Source organism: Accipiter gentilis, chromosome 22 (genome assembly GCF_929443795.1).
Source record: "Accipiter gentilis chromosome 22, bAccGen1.1, whole genome shotgun sequence".
NCBI lineage: Eukaryota > Metazoa > Chordata > Aves > Accipitriformes > Accipitridae > Astur > Astur gentilis.
The window spans coordinates 7,263,358-7,288,245 of record NC_064901.1 but is presented as its reverse complement, the minus strand read 5'-3'; the positions used below and the strand labels follow the sequence as shown (position 1 = coordinate 7,288,245).

Here is a 24,888-nt window from a genome sequence, read left to right as displayed (position 1 = left end):
GTTGTATTTCAGTAGGGAAGACGCATTTACATCCAACGCTGTTTTTCTTTTATTTTTAAAAGTTACCCTCCTGTAATTGCACACTAGTTTAGAGCTAAGATAGGAGCATCTTAACAATAATGGGCACTTTTTTACAGATTATTGCCAAAAGTGCATTCTTTATTCCAGTGAGACACTGTAATAGATACCAGCGCTTTAGTAATGATACAAGCAATCTGTAAGCTATTATAGTTTCTTTTATAGTAACTTAATCTTCATATTGTTTTATATGTCTGGAATTTTAATAGTGTTTTTAATTTATGAAGAGAAGTATATTACATATTACTAGTTACATGGGAATATGAGCTAAATAACAGACCATGGAACTATATTCTTACAAACAAATATTTTGAAGTACTTAAATGAGCATAAGGAATAGAACAAAGAAATTAAAGAATGTCGTACGGATATAATAGCAGCTTTTATGGAATGAGCCCAGAAGCATCTATTCTGGATTGTTACTGGTGTTAATGCATATATTGTACTTCTAGAGGAAAATGGGGAAGAACACAGGTACTTTTAGAATGCTATTTAAAAATAAATATTTTATTTCAAATAAATATTTTTACCTAATTAATACAATTTTTTGCATTAGTCATTGCAAATAAACACAAATTCCCATGTAATTTTTTAATGCTAATGAAATGAATGAATGAATGAATATAAGCACTTGATTATATGTAGAATGCAAGCTCCTATGTAGATTCTTGAAGCCAGTGCAAAAAATGAAGTATTTTTTCCTATTAGTTCATTGCCATTTTGAATATGTATAGAAACAAGGAGTATAGTGAACTGTGCTCAGACTTGTAAGAGAGATATCGTAACACTTTGCTAAGCAGTGAGTTACAGAGATATGATCAGCGTAGCAATTTAGTAGTTGTAATGCTATTAAAAGTAAGGCTTTTAAATAAAGAGAACCAGTTCGCTGTTTTGAAAGAAGTCGTATTCTACTTTAAACTGTCATTCTGTATTTCTGACTTGCAATTAGATGATATTTCTAAAATGTCAATCCCAGATTCTGTTGTGACCGTCATCATAATAAAATGTGACAGCAAAGATATTATATCAATACTTTTTCCATAATTAGCATTAAAGATCTCTCAAGGGTTAAGTGCAAAGGTTTTCCACTGAATGGTCTGCAAGCCTTGTGCCTTTAAAATCTTTTAATACAGGCAAGACTGGTGACAACCAGGAGACAAATCTATGAACAAACCCGTTTGGAGAGAATAGTTTTGTGGTGTGTGATGTATGTTACGTAAATGAGCTTATTAGGACTCTCATCTATTTTATTATTGGTGCCCAATTTAATAGAGGCATTTAAAAAACAATATTTCTGCCTGACTCCTTGAAATGAAGAAGATACATTGATATAATTGAGAGCAAATGATTGCATGTTGTGCCATTTAATCATGTCATTTTTCAATTGCTGTTTTTTGCACTTCACTGCATACTTATAGAATATTTAGCTTCAGTATAGATTAAGTCCCACAGTATGCAACTGAGTAGAGTTCCCATATTAGGTGACATTTTCTTTTAACCTTGAAATCAGCAAAAGCACATGGGTTTGGCAGTATTTTTCTAAAAGAAGACAAGTCATCATTCATTTCCTATCTTTGTCATTTAGCTTTTTTGTTTTGAGGAATTACTTTCTTAGTAATATTTTTTGAGGAATTACTGGGCTTCTTTTTCATTCAGAAACAGAAATACTTATTTTCACCATGTGTCCTGTAAGAATGGAATTTGAAATACAGGGATGCATCGCCCCGGCAAGAGAAGTTGCCATTTCACAGAAAACACTGAAAACTACCCAACAATTTACCCAACATTTGTGAGCATATTGTTTCCTGTTTTCCCTTTATTGATGTATTAGTGCTGTGAGCCATGATACTTAAAAGTTTTACATTAGCACTTTTGAAAACTGAAGTGCTGCACTAGCCAAAAATCAGATGTAAAAAGGCAAATTACACTTTTTTAAGAGTTGCAGTTTGATCGTTGTACTCAGAAGGGTAGCTTCCATTCTCACATTTTGCCTTAATTTCTGCATATGGTTCTTGTACTAAAACCCTACAGTTCCGTCTTCATTTCGCCTTCCATCCGGCAACAACTGATGCAGTCGGAAGGGTATCATTCCCTCCCTCACATACTCACAGCCTGTAACAAGGAGAAGGAGTAAGCCTTTAACAGACCAAGGTTAGACAGAAACTTCCTCTTAAATCTGGTCATTCCAGATTTATCTGCAGTCGAGCTTCTTTTGTTTTCCCTAAATACACCCAGGGTTGCCCATATATGGAAACACAACATAAGCCTAGAAATAGCATTTGTCTCAGTGTACCTTGGCATTTCTTCTGAACCTGAAAGCACAAAGAAAATCCATCTGTGTAAGTTACCATTGTCATCTTCCAACTATTTTCAAAGCTCTGGGCATCCCTGCATGGACCTTTATTATTCCTAATTGTAGAGTGAAAGCAAGAAAGACGGAAATGGTTGAAAGAACTTCAGATCCCGTAAAAGTGAATTCCCCAAACAATATGCAATAAATGATGCTACAGAAATCATATCTCAACATTTTATGTAGTGATTATATGTGGATTATCTGGATTTAAGTAAACTAAACTAATCTTAAACTGACTTTTACACTATTTTTAAGCGCAAGTAGTCCCACCGAATTCACTGAGAACCTTAGCACTTTCAAATGGTTAGTATTAAACGCCTGCTGAAGAACCCTGATGTCACAGCGCTTCAGTGGCCAACTCGTGTACCATGTTGTGTGAGAAAGCCGACTTCCCATCCACGTCCTTCAGCCGTGCAGAGCAGCCGGTGCAGCACAGCTCAGGCGCTGATACTCTGCAGGAAGGCTGAGGGATGAAGGGGGACTGGGGCTTGAGGGGCTCTAATATTCCTCAACTTCCCACCTTTCTATGCCTCCCATATGCTCTGGCACTGCCTAAAGCTGCACACGTGTTTCTGGTCATATGCCATTCACTTAGGAGTCACGCAGCTATGCAGAGCACCTTCTGTTCAGATCGTGGCTACTTCTATCCCCATAGATAGTGCCATTAGCCCATGGCTTGGAAAGAGTGTTTGATGTCATTCGGCTCAGCAGGGGCTTTTCCAGATGATTTAAGGCATGGTATTAACAAGCTGTGAAAGTAGTTTCAGCTAGCCCTTTTTAGCTATGCGGGTGATAACTTCAAAGCACTGAAAATAGGAGTAGGCAGAGGGAAGAAAAATCTTCTGAGATTCTAGCAGCACGGACAGGAATCCTCAGTATGGGAAACCATGACTCGTAATAACATTATAATGAATAGCACCTCAGTGTTATCAGGGTATCTGTTGTGAAGCAAAGGACTCGGACACAAAGTCAAGTTCATACACAGCAGCTGCAGTCACTGTGTATACTCTTAGCCTGCAGCAAAAAAGTCAAATACATTAATTTAAGTCGCTCTGCAAATGATTTAAGTGAATGTGTTTCTCCCACATTTGCAAAGATTTGGATTCTATTTACAGTTACCACAGCTCAATGGACACATGATAGTGTGAGGAGTCACAATCGAAAGTGTCTGATCTCTTAATCTATACTTCAGCAAATCTTTTGCACACACAGGAGACTAAGTGAGCCTAGATGATGCTTCTCAGTCTACTGTTAGATCCTTTCCTAATTTTCTGAACTGTCAAGCACCCAGTAGCTTACTATAGCAGCTGTAGAACATCAGGCCCAAGCCTCAGTAGAGATACTCATCGTCTTTCTTTTCTTTTTTTTTCTTATTAATCATGAATTATAGCTGTTAATTCACAATGTAGAATGTACCTTGCAAATAATTGATGTAACCGCGGTCCTGGAAGCATACTTTGCCTGTACAGTTGCCATACTGACAGGTTTTTATGCAAGCATGCCATTTTAACAATAGCAGAACATGGATGGATATACAACACTGCGAGATGTCCTGTCACAGGATACAGGCAATTATTGTGTCCCTTTAGGACACTACATACCAGACCGTAATACTGCTTAAATTCATTATTGCCAGTGCTATTATATAGGGTTTAAAGATGTCTTCACATGATTAAGTTCTCTGGCTTTTAAAGTATTGTTGCTATAGCCAACTCTTTCAACGCAGTTAGATGCAAGCACTTCATTCTTCTCCTGTTTAATATTAACCATAATATCATGTAATAAAATTGAAACAAAAGTGCCATAGGCCTAATTGTACTGTCACAGCCATGTAAATCAGAAATAGCTTCAGTAGAGCTACTGTTATTATGCTGGTGTAAAATTGATGTAAATTAGAAATGACTTGGATGCTGTAGCTCTGCTTTCAGATAACACAACTTAAAGGCTTCACTTAAACTCCCGTATAATGGCTTATGAATGAAATAGTCCTTACCTCATCATATTATATGGTATTGTATCAAAAAAAGAACAATATTTATAAGGGATGACATAATCAGATAGATTAAAGTAAGTTAATGTTATGGGGCCAGATTCTGAGCTGTACTGACTTCCATGAAGTTAATGTATATCTACATAGATTTGACGGCCATCAGTATATAACTTACCATTACTTCCATAAAACTGAATTGCTTAGCTGTTATAAAATGTAAAATAAGAACCCAGACTTTATCTTTAGGAAGGTTTTTTGGTTTGGTTTGGGTTGGGTTTTTTTCTGATGTGACATTAGGCTAGTGAGCAGCATCAGAAAGGAAGTGTGCCGGATGTGGTGGTTACATCAAGAACTATGAAGGAAAATAGTAATGAACTCTAGGAAAATAAATAAGGGCAAGTTCAGGAAACATAAGTGAAAATGCAGCTCTGGTATAAATTGAATAATAAAATTCCTGGTCATATTTTGCCATAAATAGTGGTTTGGGAATTTTTCATTCACCTTATTTAAAATTCAGAAATATTAAAGGTACAGGGTTCTCTCATTATAGAAGTAATAGAATTCTAGCTATTACAGAGTTAGGGTAATTTAAATAGCTATAGAATGTATTATATCAATAAGTGGAACATCTGTATGAAATGTCCACCTGCTAATATACTACTCAGTGTACTTTACAATGAAACGTACTTAATCATTTTAAGACGTCTTCTAATGAAGCCTTATCGGGATTAACATCTTGAACACAAATACTTTTAGGCATTAAAACTTCCACTTTAAATGAGATTGCATTGTCTTGTTTACCCTTGTTGATTAATAAGCAATCTGTTAACTATTACAACGGCCCAATTGTGCCAGTGAAAGTAGATTAGTAATTCAGCTATGTTTGTGGGTTTAACCGTCATTTCTCTTGAAGGCTTTGAATAAAAAAAAATCGCTTGCACACTATCCAAGGCAAAGAAAAGATACATATTTTTAGATGTGTATACCAAGGTTTTGCTTTAGACTTTCAGCTTAGTATTATTGATCAAGCACGCAGTTCCGGCAGCAAAATACTCCTTTGAGGTACAACATTTCTAAGTATAAATTCCAATTTTTAAAGGAAAAGTGATGTGAAACTCTGGAACTTGAATTCACTTTCTGTAGAATGTTATTGTTTTGCTAATAAAATGCAGGAGGGCAGGTCCTGATTTTTTATCAGTTCACGCTTGTGAACAGCTTCGAGATATGCAGTGGCTTTTTTTGTTTGCTTATTATGATTAACTGGAAGCTTAAAGGCAAATACCCTGTCTTCAAAAAAAGATGATAGTTCAGATTTTCTCATGGGGTCATGCACTTTCATCTGTGGCATCCCACAGAGGGAAACAGATGTTGGCAAGTTACAATTTAAATTATCTGGAAAGCTCCCACGTGTGGAGCATAGTCCTGTTAAATTCAGGAGTAGCACAGGCCTATGATAATAGTTGAATACTTGAACCGTGCAATGCTATAAAAGTATAGGGTCTCAGAAGCTGGGCTGAAGCCGTCATCCTCAGATGCATTTGTGCCTTCTGGACCCCAGCTTCATAGATATTATTATTAAAACACATTACGAGTTAATAAAACCCTGAATTGATGTTGAATGACAGTAGAGTGTGATTGTGGATAAAACCATGCTCAAAAACACCCCATGCCATTAACTGCTTCCGGGTGGTAGATATCTCTTTAGTTTTGGCATGTAGGATGCATTATTTATACTGCTGTTCAATGAGATTCTCAGTGTAGTTACTTGGGTTTCTGGCATAGAACCAACATATTCTGGCTCCCATCAATATTCAGCAATTTTAGGGCTTAGCGATTGTCTCCCATGATGCATTTCACATCAGACTGCATTCTTGGTAGCACTGGAATCAGTATGATGAAATAAATGCAGTGAATTACTCATCTTTAAGAAGTATACAGTTATCACAGTATTCCTACATTTACTTGAATATGGAACTACCCTGAAAATATTTTATGATAACAAAAAACATCTGTAAAGAATTTTATACAGAATTTCCTCCTTCCTTAAGGTTTCTCCTCTGACAGGGTACACATGACCCATAATTTCTATTGTTTTTTCTAAATATATATATATCTCCTTGCTGCATGACTACAATTTTTTCCCCCTGTTTTTTCCTGAAGAATTTCTGAAGCTGATTACTGTCAGGGTAACTCATTTCAGATGTGTCCCAGCTGAATGAAAAAAAAAAAGAAGAATAAACCAGTCTACACTATAAAACTTTCAACATTATTGAGACAGTTAGCTATGTATGGCATTTGTTTGAAGAAGACCGAAAGTAGCTTTACTCCTTCTGCACTATTAAGATTAAGGCTGTGTTTATCTGAAAATAAAACACTAAGCTTTGAGACACTAAGTATGGGAATTTATGGAAGAGCTGAAAAAACTATTGTAAGACAGAGATCGGGCACCATTAAATATCAGATAATAGTTAATGTTTTAATTTGCAGAGTATTCCACGCTGACATCTGTTGTTTGTCTGTCCTGCAGTCTCTATGCTGTGAGATCAAACAGAGACGGCGTGGGGTAGCCTCTGTGCTGCGATTATGCCAGCACCTCCTGGATGACCAGGAGACCTGCAACCTAAATGCAGATCACCAGTCCATGCAGCTGATAATCGTAAACCTTGAGAGGAGGTGGGAAGCCATTGTCATGCAAGCTGTCCAGTGGCAAACAAGGCTACAGAAGAGATTGGAAAAAGACTCGGTGAGTGACGCTTGCTTTAAAATGATCTCGTGTGTTTTCATTCTTCACGAGAGACACTTTTTCAGAGAAAGCCAGACACATTTTGAGTGTTTTCTTCTGACCAAAGATGCCATTCCGAGTCTTTACTGCTAACAAGTAAAGCTTCAGTTTTTCACAAGGCATTGTATTCTGTGGACAAAACTGATTACTAAGATAAACTCACAATATACATCCTGTTTGGTGGATATTTAATCTCATCACATCCGATCCTGTCAAGTAATGAAAACAATCTTGGCCTGTTGCCAAGTTGCTCAGTACCTAACAGAACTGGGCCCAGAGACATATTTCACTGAATGTAAATACATTTCAGAAAAAAGTATTTTCTGTGTAAGTAAGGCTGTTTTTAATTAGCATCCCAGCAGTAGATGTGTATTTCATATAGAATGCCATGGGTATGTGATTAATATACAAATCTGTGTTATTTGAATATAAGTAAAATGCATTAATTTGCTTTTATCTCAGGGAAATGATTCCTAAGAGGCGAAATAGCACTCTGCTTAAACCATCCATTAAGTAGCATAAATTAGACAGGTTTTCTACAGCATAAAACTATATTACAAAGCAGTATCTACATTTAAACAATAAACCATAGGGGGAACAAAATAATCCCTACTGTAACACCATTGACTGTAATGGATGAATTGGCTCAGCACGTTTTGTGCTACTATCATAATGCTGAAGTCTGTATACTGCAGCTACACTGACAGCAATAACCCTGTGTAGTGCATATACTGAAGACCCTTGATGAGATTTGAGAACAAGTGACGTACATTTAGTTTACATAATTTTTTAGGTTTATATCAAGCAAATAAAAGGAAAAAATGCTTGATACTTACATGCTTCCTAACAATTATCTGACTAACAGTGAAATACTACTTTTGACTTCTTTTGTTAAAGTTCCTTTACAAAAATAACAGAAGCTGTAATTCTCTTGTTCAGTTATGGTAGTGTAGTATGAAGATATACAAGCCATTGTTCAGAAACACTAGCAGTTCCTGAGTGAAAATACTGTTAGCCTAAATGGGCAAAGAAATGGTGAGTTAGTGAGGATACTGTGGCTGAGTGAACCACTGAAGGTAGTAATAATCTGTTGCCTGCCTGCCTTTATCAAATGTTATAAAGTAGGAGTGCTTGTCTGCCTGTTTGGTTCATTGGCTGCTTTACTTTGGGTATTGCGATAGAAATGGGACTTGAGGAAAGAACGGGTTTGAATAGGCTTCCAGGACAACTCAAAAGGGGCACATCTCTGTATGAGGCAACATGAAAGGAAGACGTTGAAAAGCAGATGGAGTGTCAACCTTGGTTTTATAAGCATGGGAGTAGTCAACTGACAATGTAAGAAGTGTAGATAATTGAGAAGAGTCAGTAAAGACCTCAAAAATTTAATCTGTTGGAAGAAGTGTAAAAATGATGAAGCTACATGTGATTGTACAAGGGTATAGAGAAAACAAAAGATTATTTTTTAGCCTTTCCTTATACATCTGTATTCAGAGAGGGAAGTATCAACTGAAGAGGAATGCTATTGGAAACAACCAAGGAGACCAACTAAGAGCTTTCACCAGATGACCAGCAGAAAAATGTCAAATCTTAATGAGCTAAGATTCCTTACAGAGAGCTAGTGAGATCTGTAGCTGTCACAGCTGATGCAGATTTCAGAAAGAGAACAGTCATACTGACAGAGCTTGAAGAAAAGAGGAGTTCTGGGAAGGACAGAGAAAAAGTTCCATTTTGTTTGTGCTTAGTTTATGTTAATGGATGCCAAGAAGGAGATATTCAAAAGACAGGCAGAAGAGCAGGCTTAGATGCAAAGGAGTTTATTTGACCCCTCAGTCCAGAGATGGGAACTGCAGGTATCTGAATGTATATTATCATCTACAAAGGAGAAAGGGAAGCAGCTAAGGAAAAAGACTTGTTCAAGTCTAGTGAAAAGCAGAAGATGAAGGAAGAACAATTAGCAGAAAAACACAGAGGAGGTAGAAAAAAGAATCTAGAGAGCAGAAAAATCCAAGGCAGTAATTTGTTGAGAATCTGATCAAGTGGAGTCAAAAGTAAAACAGAAGCTGGTAAAATAAAGGTCATGAGAAAATATTAGAGAAGTTTCAGTGGAAGTAAAGGAAAAAACAGAATTAGTGAGGATCCAGAATGAAGCTGAATAGAAAATTGAGATAGAACTTTTAAACAATACATTCACATGTAAATGAAAGGAAAGTCAAGAAATAAAAGAAGACAAATGCCATCTTGACAGTGGCAGAGAGACAACATTCTTGAGTTTTGAATCTAAGAGAGCAAGAAATGAGACCAGAAGTAAGAGAAGTCAGCAGTTGAAGATAAATATAAGACTGAGGAATAGAAAAGATTGATAAACAAAGAATGAAAATAAAATAGTAAAGCTTTTTAATTCCCTTGAGAAATGCTGGTTATATTTTTGTGATAATTCCATTTTTTGAATATTTTAAGTCATATTACTTATATATTACATCAGTAGCTCTAGTAAACTGTTGGTTAAGGCTACACAAAATGTCTAATGAGCTGACCAGCAGTAGAAAAACCAGTTGAATTTTGGAGCTTCAAAAACAAGTGTGTGCAGTATTAGGCAATAACCAAACCAAAAAATAGTTCTCAGAATCCTGAATTTTAGTTGCTAGAGGCTGAGTATCTGCTGGGTCTATAACTGCCTGAGAGAGATTGGACTGGGTTTCTACTGTGTTTCTCTAAAAGGTAAAGTGCCACAAAAATGATGAACTGCCTTTTTCATCTACAAATCTTATCATTTTGTTGTAGTAAATAGATATCTTCTATTGAACTTGGAACAGAAACAAGTTGCATTTGTGAGATAGCTTAGAGAGTGCTGAATGGAGCTAATTAGAGCTTGGTGCTGCTCTTGCAGCAGGAGTGAAGTAAGTCTTGTGTTTCTCTTTCGGATTGCAATTGTTCAGGAGTTGAGGCATGGTGAGGGTATGAGTATGGCACCTTGCTTGACATCCAGACACTTGGAACTTCACAAGGTGCATGCTGCTTTGTTCCCCCTTTGCCTGAGGTGGTCTGGAGTTATTTGCTGGGCTGAGTTGACTTTCACGGGGCAGGAGGTGTGTCATTCTTTCTGCTGAGAAATGGCAGATGTTTAGAGCTATCACGATGCTCATCTAATTTTCACTCTGGGCTGTTTTGTTTTGGGACCTCTCATCCTAGGCTTGTTTATAATAATGTGATGCTTTGAAGTATGTCAGTGTCTACAAGTTTCTCGTGTTGATAGAGCTATCTGTATTCTCAGCATTTAAAGATGCCCCAGCCACTGCAGGGTTCAGGTTTCTTTGTCTTCCCTGGCCTGAGTTGGCATGTTCTAACCTTCCTTTTCACTCAGTTCCTGTGTAGTCATTTCTTGGGTAGGTACCAGAACTGTTTCTTCTGCTTCCCTATCTCTCCGTATTTGATGGTGTGCCAGTCTTGGCACACAAACAGTATTTCTTGGTAACAAGTCTTTATTTGTGGTTGCCCACAAAATACTGTAATTTATGAAAACAAATGAGGTGTTTTTATACCCTGATGGCATTTGACTCATTCGTGGCATCTGACTTGCTGACAGTAAATAAGGTACCTCAAATGATTATATTGGCCCATATAAGTACAAGAGTCACTTGCATCCTCTACTGTCTTCTTAATTTGTGTACTGGGATCTTCCTTTGTCCTGTTTCTGCCCCTTTTTACATTCAGTCATTTATGTGGGCCACTTATAGCATTACAAAGGTATGCTGGAATTAACCACAGAAGGCTTTTAGGTTTCTTTTGAATTGTTTGTCTCCATTGATGGTTTTCAGCAATGTTTAATTTTGCTCAACTTTTGCAATAGCGGTCAAAGTTTACAAATAACAAGAAGATATTAACATGTACTAAAAGCACCTAAAGTCTGGTAAAAGGTGTCCTTCTAAACCAAAAATTATGTCTAGAATGTGAAAATATCAATAAGAATCACTCCAGAAGCATGTAATGTAGTTAGATTCAGTAGGTTAATCTATCTATAAAGAATGAAGTATTCATACAATGAAAAAAACCAAAGATTACTTTTAAAAAACAGTAGGACACTTGTCTGTTACTGGAAGCAGTCCTAATCTGTTTTAGCAAAAGAGGTTTTTATTTCCCCCATCTGTTTTTTTGTGGTAAATTCTTTTTCCCCAGATTTATCATTCCATAGTTTGCTGTTATAATGTTATATGTCACCTAAATTTTAGCTTCAGAATTACACAGATGCCTTATAGTTTGCCTAACAAGACCCTGCTAGCAATCATCTTAAAAGAAAAAGGAGTCTGTCTGGCAATTGCAACAGCAATAGCAGCAATCTTTAGTCAACTAAATCCAAAATTGCCATCTAAAATTCCTGCTCAACAGCTGGAGAAGCTTTAACTCACTATGCACTTTCCTTTAGAGGGTCTAGTCTACTTGAAAGAGTGATCAGTTAAAAAAGGATTTGGGACAGACTCAGTCATGGTCATGCCCACAAGTTTACAACAGTTAAGTTGAAGTGGGAATATGTAAGTTGTTTTATGCAATTTTTTAAAATCTTTTGCTCAGGCAGTGGTATACCCCATGTAAGTTATGTGTTTAGCCTCAGTGAATTATTCTAGCCACTACAGATGTTCACAGTTTGGGGATGTCCTGTCCAGGTCAGATATGTCTCTGTATAGAAAGCTACAACGAGATGACTGTGGAGATTCACTTTTCTGGGACAGTTTTACCAATACTGGAGTATGTAAAAAGTTGTACTGCTGTGGCTGGGAGAGAGACAAAACTGTGGTTTCTAATGGATTTTACTTCTTAAATGACAATTCAGTATTCCTGCCTTTTTGGTGACTGGAGAAACTGCTTTTTCTCCAGACTGCTCATTCAATGAATGAGAAACATATCTGTTTTATGGAGCAGACAATCTCTTTTCTTATTCAACAGAGAGGGCTAATTATTGAAGGGACAGTATTAATTATGCTTTTAAAATGGAGATTTTGAGCTAAGGCAATTTGGGTGAAGGTGCTGTAATTCTCACATTGTCCTGAAAATGTCTGAAATATTCATTTGTCTGATCACTAAGATCACTACTGTGCTTCATGAAAAAAAAATAAAAATTATTTCTCTTGTTCTCCTGAGTCATCCCATGTGTACACTACACTGCATGTCCAGCAAAACCCTCATCTGTATTGGCTTGAAAGTATGCTGTACATCCAGCCACATAATTGAAAATAATAAGGCCACAATAAATAGGATGGCCTTGGGGTATAACACCCAAGGGATTCAATTGGTGTCGCTTTGCATCAATGTCCATGCATCATGGTAATTGAGGTAACATAACCAATTACCACATTTTAATTAGAGTTGTAAGGACTTAGGAAAATCGGCAATGGTGAGACAGCTCACTTAAAAAAAAAAAAAAAAAAAGGCACCTGTCTCTGCCACAGGCTTGTTTTTTAGGAGGTAAATAGCCTGCTTAAAGCTCTGCTTAGAATTTTTTTCCAACTTCCTCTTGGTTTCATTCTTTATAATGCACTTTGAAAAGCAAATTGTTTAAAAATACTATATTGCTTCTGGTCTGGTATCTTTATCCTTTTCCTCTGTTTATCTGTTTCTGTGACGCTTTCTGGAAAACAGTTTTTAATAATGCTAGGCATGGTGTCTCCACTTCTCTATATTTACTTCACTGGTGCAGTACTTTTTTCAAGCCATGGAATGACACTTGTTCTAAGCTTTAAAAAAAAAACCACACTAAAAACCATCCTTCAGAGGTAAAAAATGCATTTGTCATTGTTCACTTATTTGTTAGGTAGCTCCATTAAACAAAATCTTGGTTTCATAAAGATTCTTATTTTATCACAAACCATTATTTTGTAAGGTGGGATCTAGCTAAAATCTTGCATAAAATTTAGAAGTTCGTCAGAAGTGCCTAATATAGCAAAGTACCGAGTGATGATTAACTTAATTGGCTGAGGAGGGCACGCTATGTGTTGTAAAGTGCTGAACACCTATTACATGATCTAGCCCTCACAAAGTAATTATTTAATGACTTTTGTTTGAACCTTTACAATTTTTTTTTTCCATTATCTATTGCAAGTCTTTTTTTTTTATATTGGACCTCTCCATATGGCGTATGACAGTACAGTCTTGATTGCTTGCATTTCTTTCTGTCAGTCATCTTGTTTTACTCATAGTTCAACACTGGAGATGGCTCACTTTGGTGCTTCCTTAAAATATCTTTTTTTTCAGTGAATAGATATTTGATTGTAGAGCCTGTGATGTGATGCACCATCATACCTGAGGTGCATACGTTTTTGAGCTTCTGGGTTACATTGCTTGCCTGATTTGTGACATGGAATAATTACCTGTAGGAACTGAAATGAAGTCACATAAAGGGTGAACATAGGTTTAAATTTTTCTTGGACTTTAATTGAAGATAGGTGATATGCCCCACATTCTTGCAAGAAATTCTGTATTTCTCATAATTTTCTTGAAGACCAGCCATAGTTATGACGGCAGCCATCACGGCAGTATGCAGAGTCTGGATGATCTGGCAAAACTGAAGCTGGTCAAATCCTTCTTGTTGAGCAGGTCTTGGTAAAAAAAATTGCAGACCCAGTGGAGTTTAGTCAAAATTAAGTAAAAATTCAGATGAACGCTGTGTTATATACTTCAGAAAATCTCCTGAGTGGTCACCTGCAGTGGCAGGTTTTTAGAGTAAATAGAAAGAAGAATGCGTTTAAGTCTTTCCACAGAGGACTTTTCTCCATCCTCAGAGACTGTAAAACTTTCTGTCACAGCTAACTACCAGTACAGGGTAACAATCCAGAGGTGAAATACTCCATGCGGTGTTACCAATCTGCTAAATTATTCAGCTGTTTCCCTCACTCTGGCAGACGTTGTCATGTTCTGCCATGGCTTTGTAAAATGATAGGAAGGCCAAGGTGTATATTCAAACTCATAACCTGAGCCAAACCAGAACAAATTCTAGACCTCTGAGAGAGCAAACCCTCTGAGCTCACTGCCACCAAGTCAGACTTTTAGCTGTTGCTCTAATTTTAATCACGTTATGGACTCTTTAGGTGTTGGTTGGATTAGGCAAGAGGTGGCTAGTGGCTAATCCAGACTGCAGAGACTAAGGCAGCCCTATATCACGATCTCAAAATCTCTGTTAAAGCACAGTAAGCCTGAGCTCTCCCCCTGGGGAGGATGGAAAGTAAAGTACACACTCCTACCTTTCTCTAGAGTCCCAGAAGATGATTTGGGAGTAGGCTGAATTGCTGAGAGCAAATGTACTCACCAATTCTACTTTGCTGCTTGCGTGAACCTTTGTTCTTTTCTGTTAATGAAAAGGGAGCACTGAGTAGAAAGTCTTCACGGGCAGCACAGTTTCAGCATGGACAATGTTAGGAGTAGGCTTTCCTGTGGAGCCTCTTCCAGCGCAGTTTCTCTTTGCTCCATAAGGTGAACCACCTAGAGCAGAAAAAGTAGTTCAGCATTCTTGCTCTTTCAGTCCTTTTCTCTGCACTGAAATTTCCAGACATACATTTCCTGCTGGTGTTGATGGTATTGATTACATGTGAATTTTTAGTTTGCATTATAATGAAACCTACAAGAACATTTCTTGTAGCTTGTTCAACCACAGCCCTACAGTAGCAAGTTTCAATCACCATCCACCTCAACTGGACTCAATATACTTCTCTGAGATACATCTATCTCTTCTGTGACTCCTTGCTAATTCTGCACACACATTTAGTTTCTTTATCCTATGCAGGGTACCCAGCAAACTTTGTAACATGAGAGAGGTGAAAGTTACTTTTTTGTTATTGGCATGAGCACAGGAAGATAAATGAAATTACATTAAAGGTAAAGAGTTATTTTAATGAGAAAATCAATTGCAGCAATAGTTAATTACTCCAAGCCCCCTCTGACTTTTTTTTTTCTTGACAAAGCACACAACATTTCTGTGCAGTGTTTGAAATTTACTTGCTTTTTTAGAAGACAGGTTTCTTGATGAGACTGGGAATCCTTCATAATGGCTGATCATGCTTTTAAACAAAAAGGCTATAAAAGCAAAATAAATAAAGCATATATTTCCCAGTATTATTTTTAAACCAAGCATGGTTGCTTGATCATGTATAACTACTGTCCACAGCTCATACTACAATGAAAACTTGACTTCGGCTACTCAAGGCAGAAAATATCATGATCACAGTGTTACAGGACTAGGTTCCTGGTGTTATAATTAGCTCAAAGCACAGTGTCTGAACTGAGTATAGAATACTGCATCTCTACTAATAGTTTTTAGTAGTATCCTGTGAGCAGTCTGTTTCCATGACTGACAAGTCTTTAAGTCACAGATACTTCCAATTTTTTTCTCTATTGTGCTCTATTATATCAGGGGAAGAATTACATAAACTTGCTGGCTCAGTGCCACCAAGTTTTGTGTATATATCTACATATATAAATTTATATTTATATTTGGATTTCTCCTGTATTCCTTTTCTGGTTAATTCAGTTTTAATCTGTTCAAAGGTATAAATTCAGAGAGAGGGAAAACTCATGTATTTTAAAATTGTTTGAACACTTTAAACTATTATATCTCTGGAACTTTCAAGACTGGTCAGTGGTGCTGTATCACCCAGTGAGAGGCTGGAAATCTTTTCTTTTGGGGGTATACAAAGCTTCTGTGTTCATCCATGCAGCCAGAAGATACTTCTGTTCCTCAGCTATCTACTGTTGACGCCGTGTTTCAGACTGGTGCTGTTTTGGAGTTAAGTGAGGGAATTTCATAGCCAGTAGAAAGTTGGTAATACTTCCCTGATGATCTGAGTTTTTTAAATTGTTGGTGTTTAGAAACCCTCAAGAGATTTAGAATGCCAATGAGGCCTTCAAAAATGCCAGTTTATCATATAGCACTGTAATTCAACATGTGATCATGAAAACACTGTCATATTTCTCATAGGTAATAACATCTGACCCTCGTTAGTGGCATATCTAACATTCTTAACTTCTTTGCATTTATAGATAACTACAACATTAGTAAATCAACTTGCCACAATTTTTAAAAATAAATATTCAACAAGGAATTAGAAAAATTCAGGTTTTAAGACAGCAGAATTCAGTCCTATAAAATCTAGAAATGTGAGGTTTATAACTTTATAATGGAAAAAGTCAACATCACAGTAGCAGGCTTAGGTCTTTATAGTGTGGTGGCATATATTCTACCAACCATCTATCAATCTATTAATCTTTTTGTCTGTGCTACAAATTAAATGATGGTCAAAACAGTGTGGATAAAGCACTTTCCACAGCTTTGATAAAAAGACATTCCTTGCTCCTGAAATGTTCATTAAAACTGTAAGATGTGTAAAATCTTCAATTGAATACTTGGGAATAATCAGTTTCAGTAAGAAAATATTCAGAAATTGGAAATCTGATGTTTCCAATGCATGCAGATCTGAAAGAACTGTCAAACACCATTTAAATGGCAAAAATAACTCATTAAAAAAGAAAGAGGAAAAAATGGCTAGGTTTTTATTTTCAAGACAAAGGTCGTATTTCAGAAGAACTCAGTTCCTATTTAGGCACTTAAGTATAGGGACAGATATTTTAAACTGCTCAGCAGATAGCAACTCTCATTGCAGGGCATTGTGTTCAGATTACGGGATGAAGTCAATATTTGATTTAGATGCCTAATATCCACTAATCATAAGATCATGACTGAGTCCAGCATTGTTTAAAAAATTAGAGTTAAAGGAAATAGGAAAGTCACAAACTTGTGAGTTTTTCATTCATTTAATGACTTGTTGCACTGCATCTCTAATGACTCCAGTTCTGCAAGAAATGCTATGTGAGTGTAACTGAAGCTCATTTTCTGATATTTTCTTTCAAGAGTTCTCAACCAAAATAGTTTTTAGAAAGAGAGGAAGAAACCTTATTTTCTGGTTGTACAATAATTATTTCCATCTTACAAGGGTCTTCCATATTGGACGATAGGGCCCCAATCCTCCAGCCATTATGGAAATGTATTTGCAGGACCTTCAGTAAGTATACGCATAATCAGTGTTTCATTGTTCAATATTATAGGATGTTCTAGGAGCTGCATCAGCTGTAACCAGACAGGAATATAATAAAATAACTATTTTAAAAATGCATGCAAATAAATAAGTTACAATTATTCATTCTTTTTCTTAACAAAGTAAAAGGTAGCCAATGAAATTATCAGGCAGGAGATTTAAAACAATCAAAAGGGAATACTATTTTCATGCAGTGCGTAATAAAAGTGAAACTTGTTCCTACAGGATGTTATGGATAGCAAAAATACAAATGAGTTCAGTAAGTAATTAGACAAATTAGTGGAGGAGACATCAATTAATGCTTCTTAAATTCCAATTCTGAAAGTCCCCACTGGCTGACTGCTCAAATTTGTGATGGCAGCTTCTATACCATTCTATGTGTTTGAGGTTTTTTTTAACTTTTCCATAAACATTCACTACTGGCCACTGCAGGAGATGGACTCAGCTGAATGGACTGTTGATCTCACCCAAAATGACAGATGCTTTTTGAAAGCATATGAACTTGCAGATCTGGAGGCCTTCCTATACTATATTTTTATGTATAACAAAGAAGTTTTAAGGAATTCCTAGAGGGTTTTCATTGGGGGGGGCGGGGGTTGGGGGAATATATCTATTTCCAAAGACTGGGATGTGGCCATTTAGGTAGTCTGCTTTCACCAGAAGAAAACTTTGAAAATGTACCCAGTTAACAGTTTTTCAAGATATTTCTAGTACATTTTTCTGCAAAATACACAGAAAACATAATACATATATCTGCTTAATGTTTAAATGTGTACATACATTTATGTGTCAGAGGTACTATAATATACATTAAATAATAAAATGTAAATCGTTAGCAATGATGATCTGAATTTCTTTTTTCCTTACATATAAGACATTTGTGTCATCATTGTAGCCCTAATCCATATTCAGGTCTTCGTGTTTGGTGTGCAGTAATATGTAAATTACCTAACCAGCTGCATTAAGCAGTGTTTGTTTATTCTATTTCTTTTGGCATAGCATATAACTGAGTTTCTGCCAAAAATGTGGCTGCTTCAGGGAACACTGTTCGAGTAGAAGGAAGTTTTGAAAGGAAACGCACATGATAAGTCTTTACTCTGTGAAACAGTAAAATCAAAACAAACTTTCTGTTCATAAAAATATCTGTATTAATGTAAAATAATGGGCTTGTAAAATGCAATGAACGAACTGAATCTTTTTAGAATGCTCTGTTTACATTGGCTTTGTAAACAAGAATACAATGCTAAGGCAGTGATTTTTTTCGTATGTAGGAAGGGTGACTAAAACTGGTGAAACATGAAAATGGAAAGTTTAAGAGAAATTATTTTAAAATGGCATATTAATCTCCCCTAACACATAGCATTTAAAAGCATTTAAATTTAGAAAGCAGTGAAGTTTAAGTGTTAAAAAAAATTGCATTAATGATGCATAGAGCTATCTACTTATGCTTGCAGTCCTTTCAGTCTTCCAGTCTGACACTTCCTTTTTTATCCAGCCAGCTAATTTCCCCTCTTTTGTGAGGAGTAACTGTTTTCACACTAGTGCTTACCCAGCAAGCCTCCTCATTGTTTCATGGTTAATTATCTTCTTGAGCTTCACCTTCTCGAGTAAAGGGAGAAAGACGGGGCCTCCCCACAGCTCTAATGAAAGCTAGGTTTTAGAGATGCACTGTGTGAATAAATGCAGTGTCTGATCTACCAACATAATAAATGAGTTCCTAAACTTTATGGAGTCACAGCTCATCCAGCAGGTTTACTGAACAATGCAGAAAGATGCTTTATCTTAAAAATACTTTTTTATTTTTAAAAGGGGGGAGGAATATTGCTTCAGTGTGAAACCAAATGCCATCAACCGTTCCAAAATCTCTAAGCATTACAAAAAAGGTGCATGTCAAACATTCAGTTTCAGTTCAAACCTGAGCTGCTGCATGGAAGACTTTGAGCTCTATACTTTAAGGTTGTATATTAACAACACTTCTAACAATGTTAATACTAATAGCCCTGTGCCTTTCAGTTATTACACCTCTTTGTAAACTCTTAGTACTCATTAGACTTTTCGTGCCTCACCAGCACTGAAAATAGCCGTTGTGGATAGACATAAAGCTTCAGTTTATGTTCCAATTTGAGCCCAGGTTTAAACAGTGTAACATTTAAAATAAACTCTCCTGTAACAGAAGAAAGTTGAACAATGGCAATAGTGGGTTTGTAATAATGAGGTACTCCCCACTGTAATTTTGTCCTCAGCCAAACGAAGGCAGGTGAATATAAACCTCTCACCATAACAAGATATGGGTTGTCCATTACTTGGTCTTCTTCTAAGTGAATTTCTACAAAGTACGCTTATATTAAATCATTTCTCACTTGACCAAACCAAAATGTGCATATAACACTGGTACTTGAGACATTGCACAGGATTTATTCAACATCCTATATTAGACTGAAAATTCCAGTCCTTTTTTGCCAGCCAAGTCCAGGGCTGTGTTGGCATCTATTATGTACAGAGAAAACTATAAACATCGTCACTTACCAGCTATGGAGAGAAGAAAAAAAATCTGGAAGTTCAAGGATGAGATGATCTTAGTGAAAGAGCTCTGCCTAGGGACCTCTTATACTTGGAGATAAGACCAGCGTTTCTATTCTGCAACATTTGAAAAGCAGCTCTTCTTAGATATAGGCTGAGTAATGGCAAGGAACCGTTGTATTGTTGTAGCTTCTAGGTGCTTACCGTTGTAATTTTGATTCATCACCAGAAGAACTCTCTGCCATTTTTTGACAACTGTGGTGTTTAACTTAACACTTGGAAATCCACAGGTGGGCAGACTGTGCAAGTACTTACAATATGCAGCATTCTTCCAGCCTTTGACTTTACAATACTTGCTTATTGACTCCCCTCTAGTCAATATCCCAAATTTACAGATGGTGAATCAATGACTTCAGGAAGTGCCTAAACTGAGATTACAAAGAAATTGTGTTGAAAATTTAAATAGAAGGAAAAAAGTATGTCCTTTTTGATAACATGAATTAGGCTAAATTTGGTAGTCTCTCAACTGCTTCATGAGGAGGAGAAACTGATGATAGAGCCAGATATTTTTCATGCAGTCCTGTTATTCATAAATAACAAATAAAGTCTCCCTTTCCAGTATACAGGAAGCATTTTTATTTAGAAATTCAAGCCTCTCTCCTCCAGCTCTGAGTGAGAAAACTTTCTTTCTAGGTTTCTCCCAAGGTCAAGCTCCCAAGGGCTTATGCCCTATTCTTTTGTACCTTATATCTAGCTGTTTCTATGGTGATTCTCACTCTTCAGTGTTTCTCACAAACACTCATTTCTGCTGAAACAAAGCTCTTAAAAACTCTGTGATTCCAGGTGTTCTGATGTGCCTGTATTAGGCTGGAGATGGCTATTGTGTCTACTGAGTCCATTCATAGTGTCCACTGAGTTGTTCTGGTTTAACTGAGAATACACTGTTAAAGGAGTACCAGTTCCAATGTAAATGATACTAAATTGAAAGTTTTCTTAACGAGTGTGCAGACCTCTTAACTAGTACAAAGACAAAACAATAGTGATTTCATTATGCCACTGTAGCTTTGCTAAAACAACCTTGTTTCATGAGCATCTGAATGCAGAATGCAACTGAGTTGCCGTTAGCACAGGCCTACCAGTGAAAAATTGTGTTGAGATTCCGCAGTGTAGACAAACAATAGCTGGTTTTGGTGGATTTTTTTGTCTTAATCATAAAGACTTAACTTTGATTGGGTCAAATTCTGAGACTTGGCATGGATGGACTCCCACCAACTTGCACGGGCATGTATCTGAAGTAGAGTGCCAGGATTTGCTCTTTTCTGAACTAGGTGTGTATGGCAACATTTTGGGTTTGGGTAAAGCTAGGAATGTTTTTCTAAGAGTTTCATAAAGGGCTTGTGTTAGATTCTTGCACAAAGAAAATCATATATTCCTCTGAAGTAAAGGTGAGTCCAAAATGACATTCAGGGGCAAAAAAACCTGTCATGTAACCTCTTGACAGATGAAAAGAAAACTACAAAGCAGCAAAACCAACAGTCAGTAAAATATGCCATGTAGCCAGGTTTTCTTATCACAAAAAAAGCAAAAAAAAAAAAAAAGCCCAAATACACACCTTGGAATATAGGTCTCGGATTGTAAACCTATTTGGATGACAATATGATTCGATATAAAAATGTTATAGATGTTCTTCTGCTCTCTAGTAACATTTAAAGGGCTTCTTCAGCAAATGAGAACCAGAGATTTTAGAAAGCCATATGAGGATATGGTGGCAAAAAAGGAGGCCACTGCTTCCATAGAGGCTGGAAAATAGATAATAGGTAGTGTGTTAGCAGTGATACTCTGGGCACAGCGCAGAGACTAAACACGCTGAGTCCCTGCTTTTGCCTTGACCTGTGATAGAAGGTAGTTGCTGCAGGCCTTCTGCTGACATGGGTTACCTTCTGTTCCAGCCTGGCTTGTCTGCACCAGCTGGTGTGTGGTGGAAGGGCTGGAGCCTTTTACTCCATTTTGGCCATCAGGCACTCCGAGAACCTTACCAAGAAAGAAGACCCTCATAGGACTCATGTGCAGGCATGACTGACCCCAGAGTGTTACCTAGCATCGTCAAGTGACATTTGAATAGCAGAAGAACGGTTAGAGAATGGCCAATTTCTCTGACTTTTATAAATACTTCTACAGCTAGTAGAGACTAGTAGTTTTCAGCTGGGCACACTCTTCAAATGTCAGTGGAGTTATTTCATCTCTTGCTTAGAAGATGTGCCCACAAAACAGCCAACATGATAAAGAAAATTATCAGTTTTAAAACCTGGATATGACAATCCTGTCCTCTAGACTTTTATTTCTGGGTGTTATCAAGAACTTCAAACATCATCATAAAGACAGGTACCTGAGCAATGGTGGAACCTCAGTTGTTCCCATAAGACCCAGCCTGCACTGAGACCCTTGCAGGTGACATCTGTGACTGCAGAGAGCAGAGGTGGAGTCCACATCCTTCCTGTGGTACAGGAATCTGTACGTGCAACCACCCATGTAGGACCCTGGCAATGCGTGTGAGCATCCGTAACGCCTCACAGAAAAGCACAAGTTCTGCATGTGCAGGATTGAGCATATTATTTCATCGAAGGAGGCAATAATAATTGTAAAATGAAGCAAAAAAAAGTGTGAACTATGTTTTGGATCTTATTTGTTCAGGAAATAAACATGTACCTTCTTCTTTTAACTGGTATTATAACAAATATGTATGTTCATGATCAGTTTCTCTAGTGATCTGTAATAAAGCATACTGCTTCCATATATTTTGAGACCATTTTGTAATGTGCAGGTCACTTCAGTATTATGCACATGGAATATTATGCATATGTTCATGCATATTAAAATGTTGGTGATGAGAAATAGGGACAGTTTTCTTGTTGGCTATGGTATAGGGAACCCCATTTAGAAAATGAACTGAAGTGAAGCAGAGGTGAAGTGCGTACTGTACACATGGCTATTTCCCTCAGCAGAAGTACTTGGCATGCTTGCATTTTTCAAAAGACAAAATCATGTTTGTCTTCCCTGAATGTGCACACATTCCTGGAGGTGGGGGATGGTTTTCTTCTCTTTCTCTTTCTTTTTCCCCTGGCCCCTAAGCGCAGTTGAGTTTGGATAATTTGTCCACAGCAACTGAAGGATATGTTGCAGGGGAGGGAGGAACAGAGTTTGTATTTATTATTGTAAAAGCTCTTTTTTTCATGTTAATTCCTTTTAAAAAATATAATGGTACGTAGGGGTTACATTACAGGCCTGTTTCACCAACACAAAGTATCTGTACTGGAGTAGCACATGCAAATGAAGCTGAAACAGAGAATCATTGTTTAATAAAATTTGCTGCAGATAAAGCAAAACTATCCGTGTTTGTAGTAAAAGAAACAAATGAAAAAATGCATTTTTGAGACTTTTCCTTAAAGAGCACTAGGGTTGAGGAAATGTCTTTATTTGGCTTAATAATCTTATTTCTTCCCATTAACATTTTCAACATATTATCTGTTTAACCATTAAACACCAACCCTACAAGCATTTAAGTGCACACCTAAGTTTGGTCACATGAGTTATCCCACTGAAATGGGAATATTGTCCTGAGCAAAATAGTTCAGGGTTCAAATTAGGAATAGCCAAACTCCTTAAAGTAACACTTTCAAATACATTAGAACTAATTCAACCTTTCACTCTTCTGAGCCTGTAATTTGATTGATTCTGGCTTAATTATATTAGAAACTTTTCATGCAACAGTAAATGCTTCCTAAGTGTAGTTTATCTAGTGCTAACATTTTAAAATAGGAATATGCATAATATTGGGCATCTTTATGTTTTTACTGCGAAGTTATTTTTTACTTGCTTGGTCAAAACTATTTCCAATATTTTACTGTGAACCATGTGACCATCAAGATCTACTCTAGACTTTAGTGGTATTTAGTGACTTTATAACAATAAAGTCACTCTAACCTACTTTAAAGATACCCATTTTTAGAAAGATGACATATACACACACGTATACACATGTATATATGTGTGTGTATAAGCACACACACACATATATACATGTGTATACATGTACACTCTTGCATATATAAAAAACAAGTTTCTAAATTCTGGGAAATTTAGTGCAATCAGTCACACCAGCTGGTAGCCAAAGAATTTTTGCCAGACAGAATGGTAACTTCGCAGCATGTTTTGTCACAGACTTCAGCAAGGCCAGGACTTGAGCATACAGGGCTCGCCCCATTGAAAGCTGAAGGTCTGTAGCACGCTCAAAGCTTCTCTTTAATTGTAGTCTGTCTTATATTTGGAGACCGGTATGTCTGTCTGTGACAGATCCCTTTCTTGTAGGGTATTTGTCATTCAAGAAGTGATACCTTGCACCATCATTAACTGAAATGGGTTAAAACACATGGTGCAGCTCTCACATAAGTTTTCCCAACTGGATAGGGCAATAGAAGAAACAACAGTATTTTTTTCCCAGTAAAGCAAGCTCTGACACCAGCTGACACTTATGGTACTATACCTCCCGTCTGCTGTATAACACCACGTAAAGGTTCAGTTTGGGGAATTTTAAATGTTCTATTGGCAAGACCTAATAATCTTTTACTATCATGATAATTCTAGTCCTCCAGCACCCTACCTGTGCACTGAGTAGCCTGATAAGGAGACATCTGACATGAGAAAAATAGTGCTCAGAGATTCCTGATTTTACTTTGCTGCTGCTGTCAGTGCAAACATAGTCTGGAGTGACACCACCTTCCATTCTTCAGAGATTTATTCAAGAGTCTGTATGGCGCTGCTCTCTCCAACAACTACCTCAATGTCTAAAGTCTCTTTCTTGTTTGAGCAGCTTGCTAAAAAAGCCAGATACAAAATATTTGTGCCTTAAGCTGAGTGGTTTGTTGCATAGTTAGAACTTAGTCTGTAATTGGGAAGGGCTGCCAATGTAGCAGATAATCACTGAAATTGTACTTCAAGGGAGATGATGCTCATAAGAAAAGTAGTAATTCACTAATACCAATTCTGTCAGTTCCTTGGATAGGGAAAACTATGCTGGTAAAATGACCATATCTAC

At 36.9% G+C, this 24,888-nt stretch overlaps 1 protein-coding gene across 2 annotated transcripts in view; it reads left to right on the top strand.

The window, feature by feature from the left end:
- Positions 1-24,888, top strand: part of AKAP6 (A-kinase anchoring protein 6) — a 291,172-nt gene that overhangs the window by 253,715 nt on the left and 12,569 nt on the right. For both annotated transcript variants that reach the window (XM_049825778.1, XM_049825777.1), the window contains exon 12: positions 6,949-7,164. In XM_049825778.1, the coding sequence (XP_049681735.1) occupies positions 6,949-7,164 (216 nt within the window). The remainder of the gene's footprint in view (positions 1-6,948; positions 7,165-24,888) is intronic.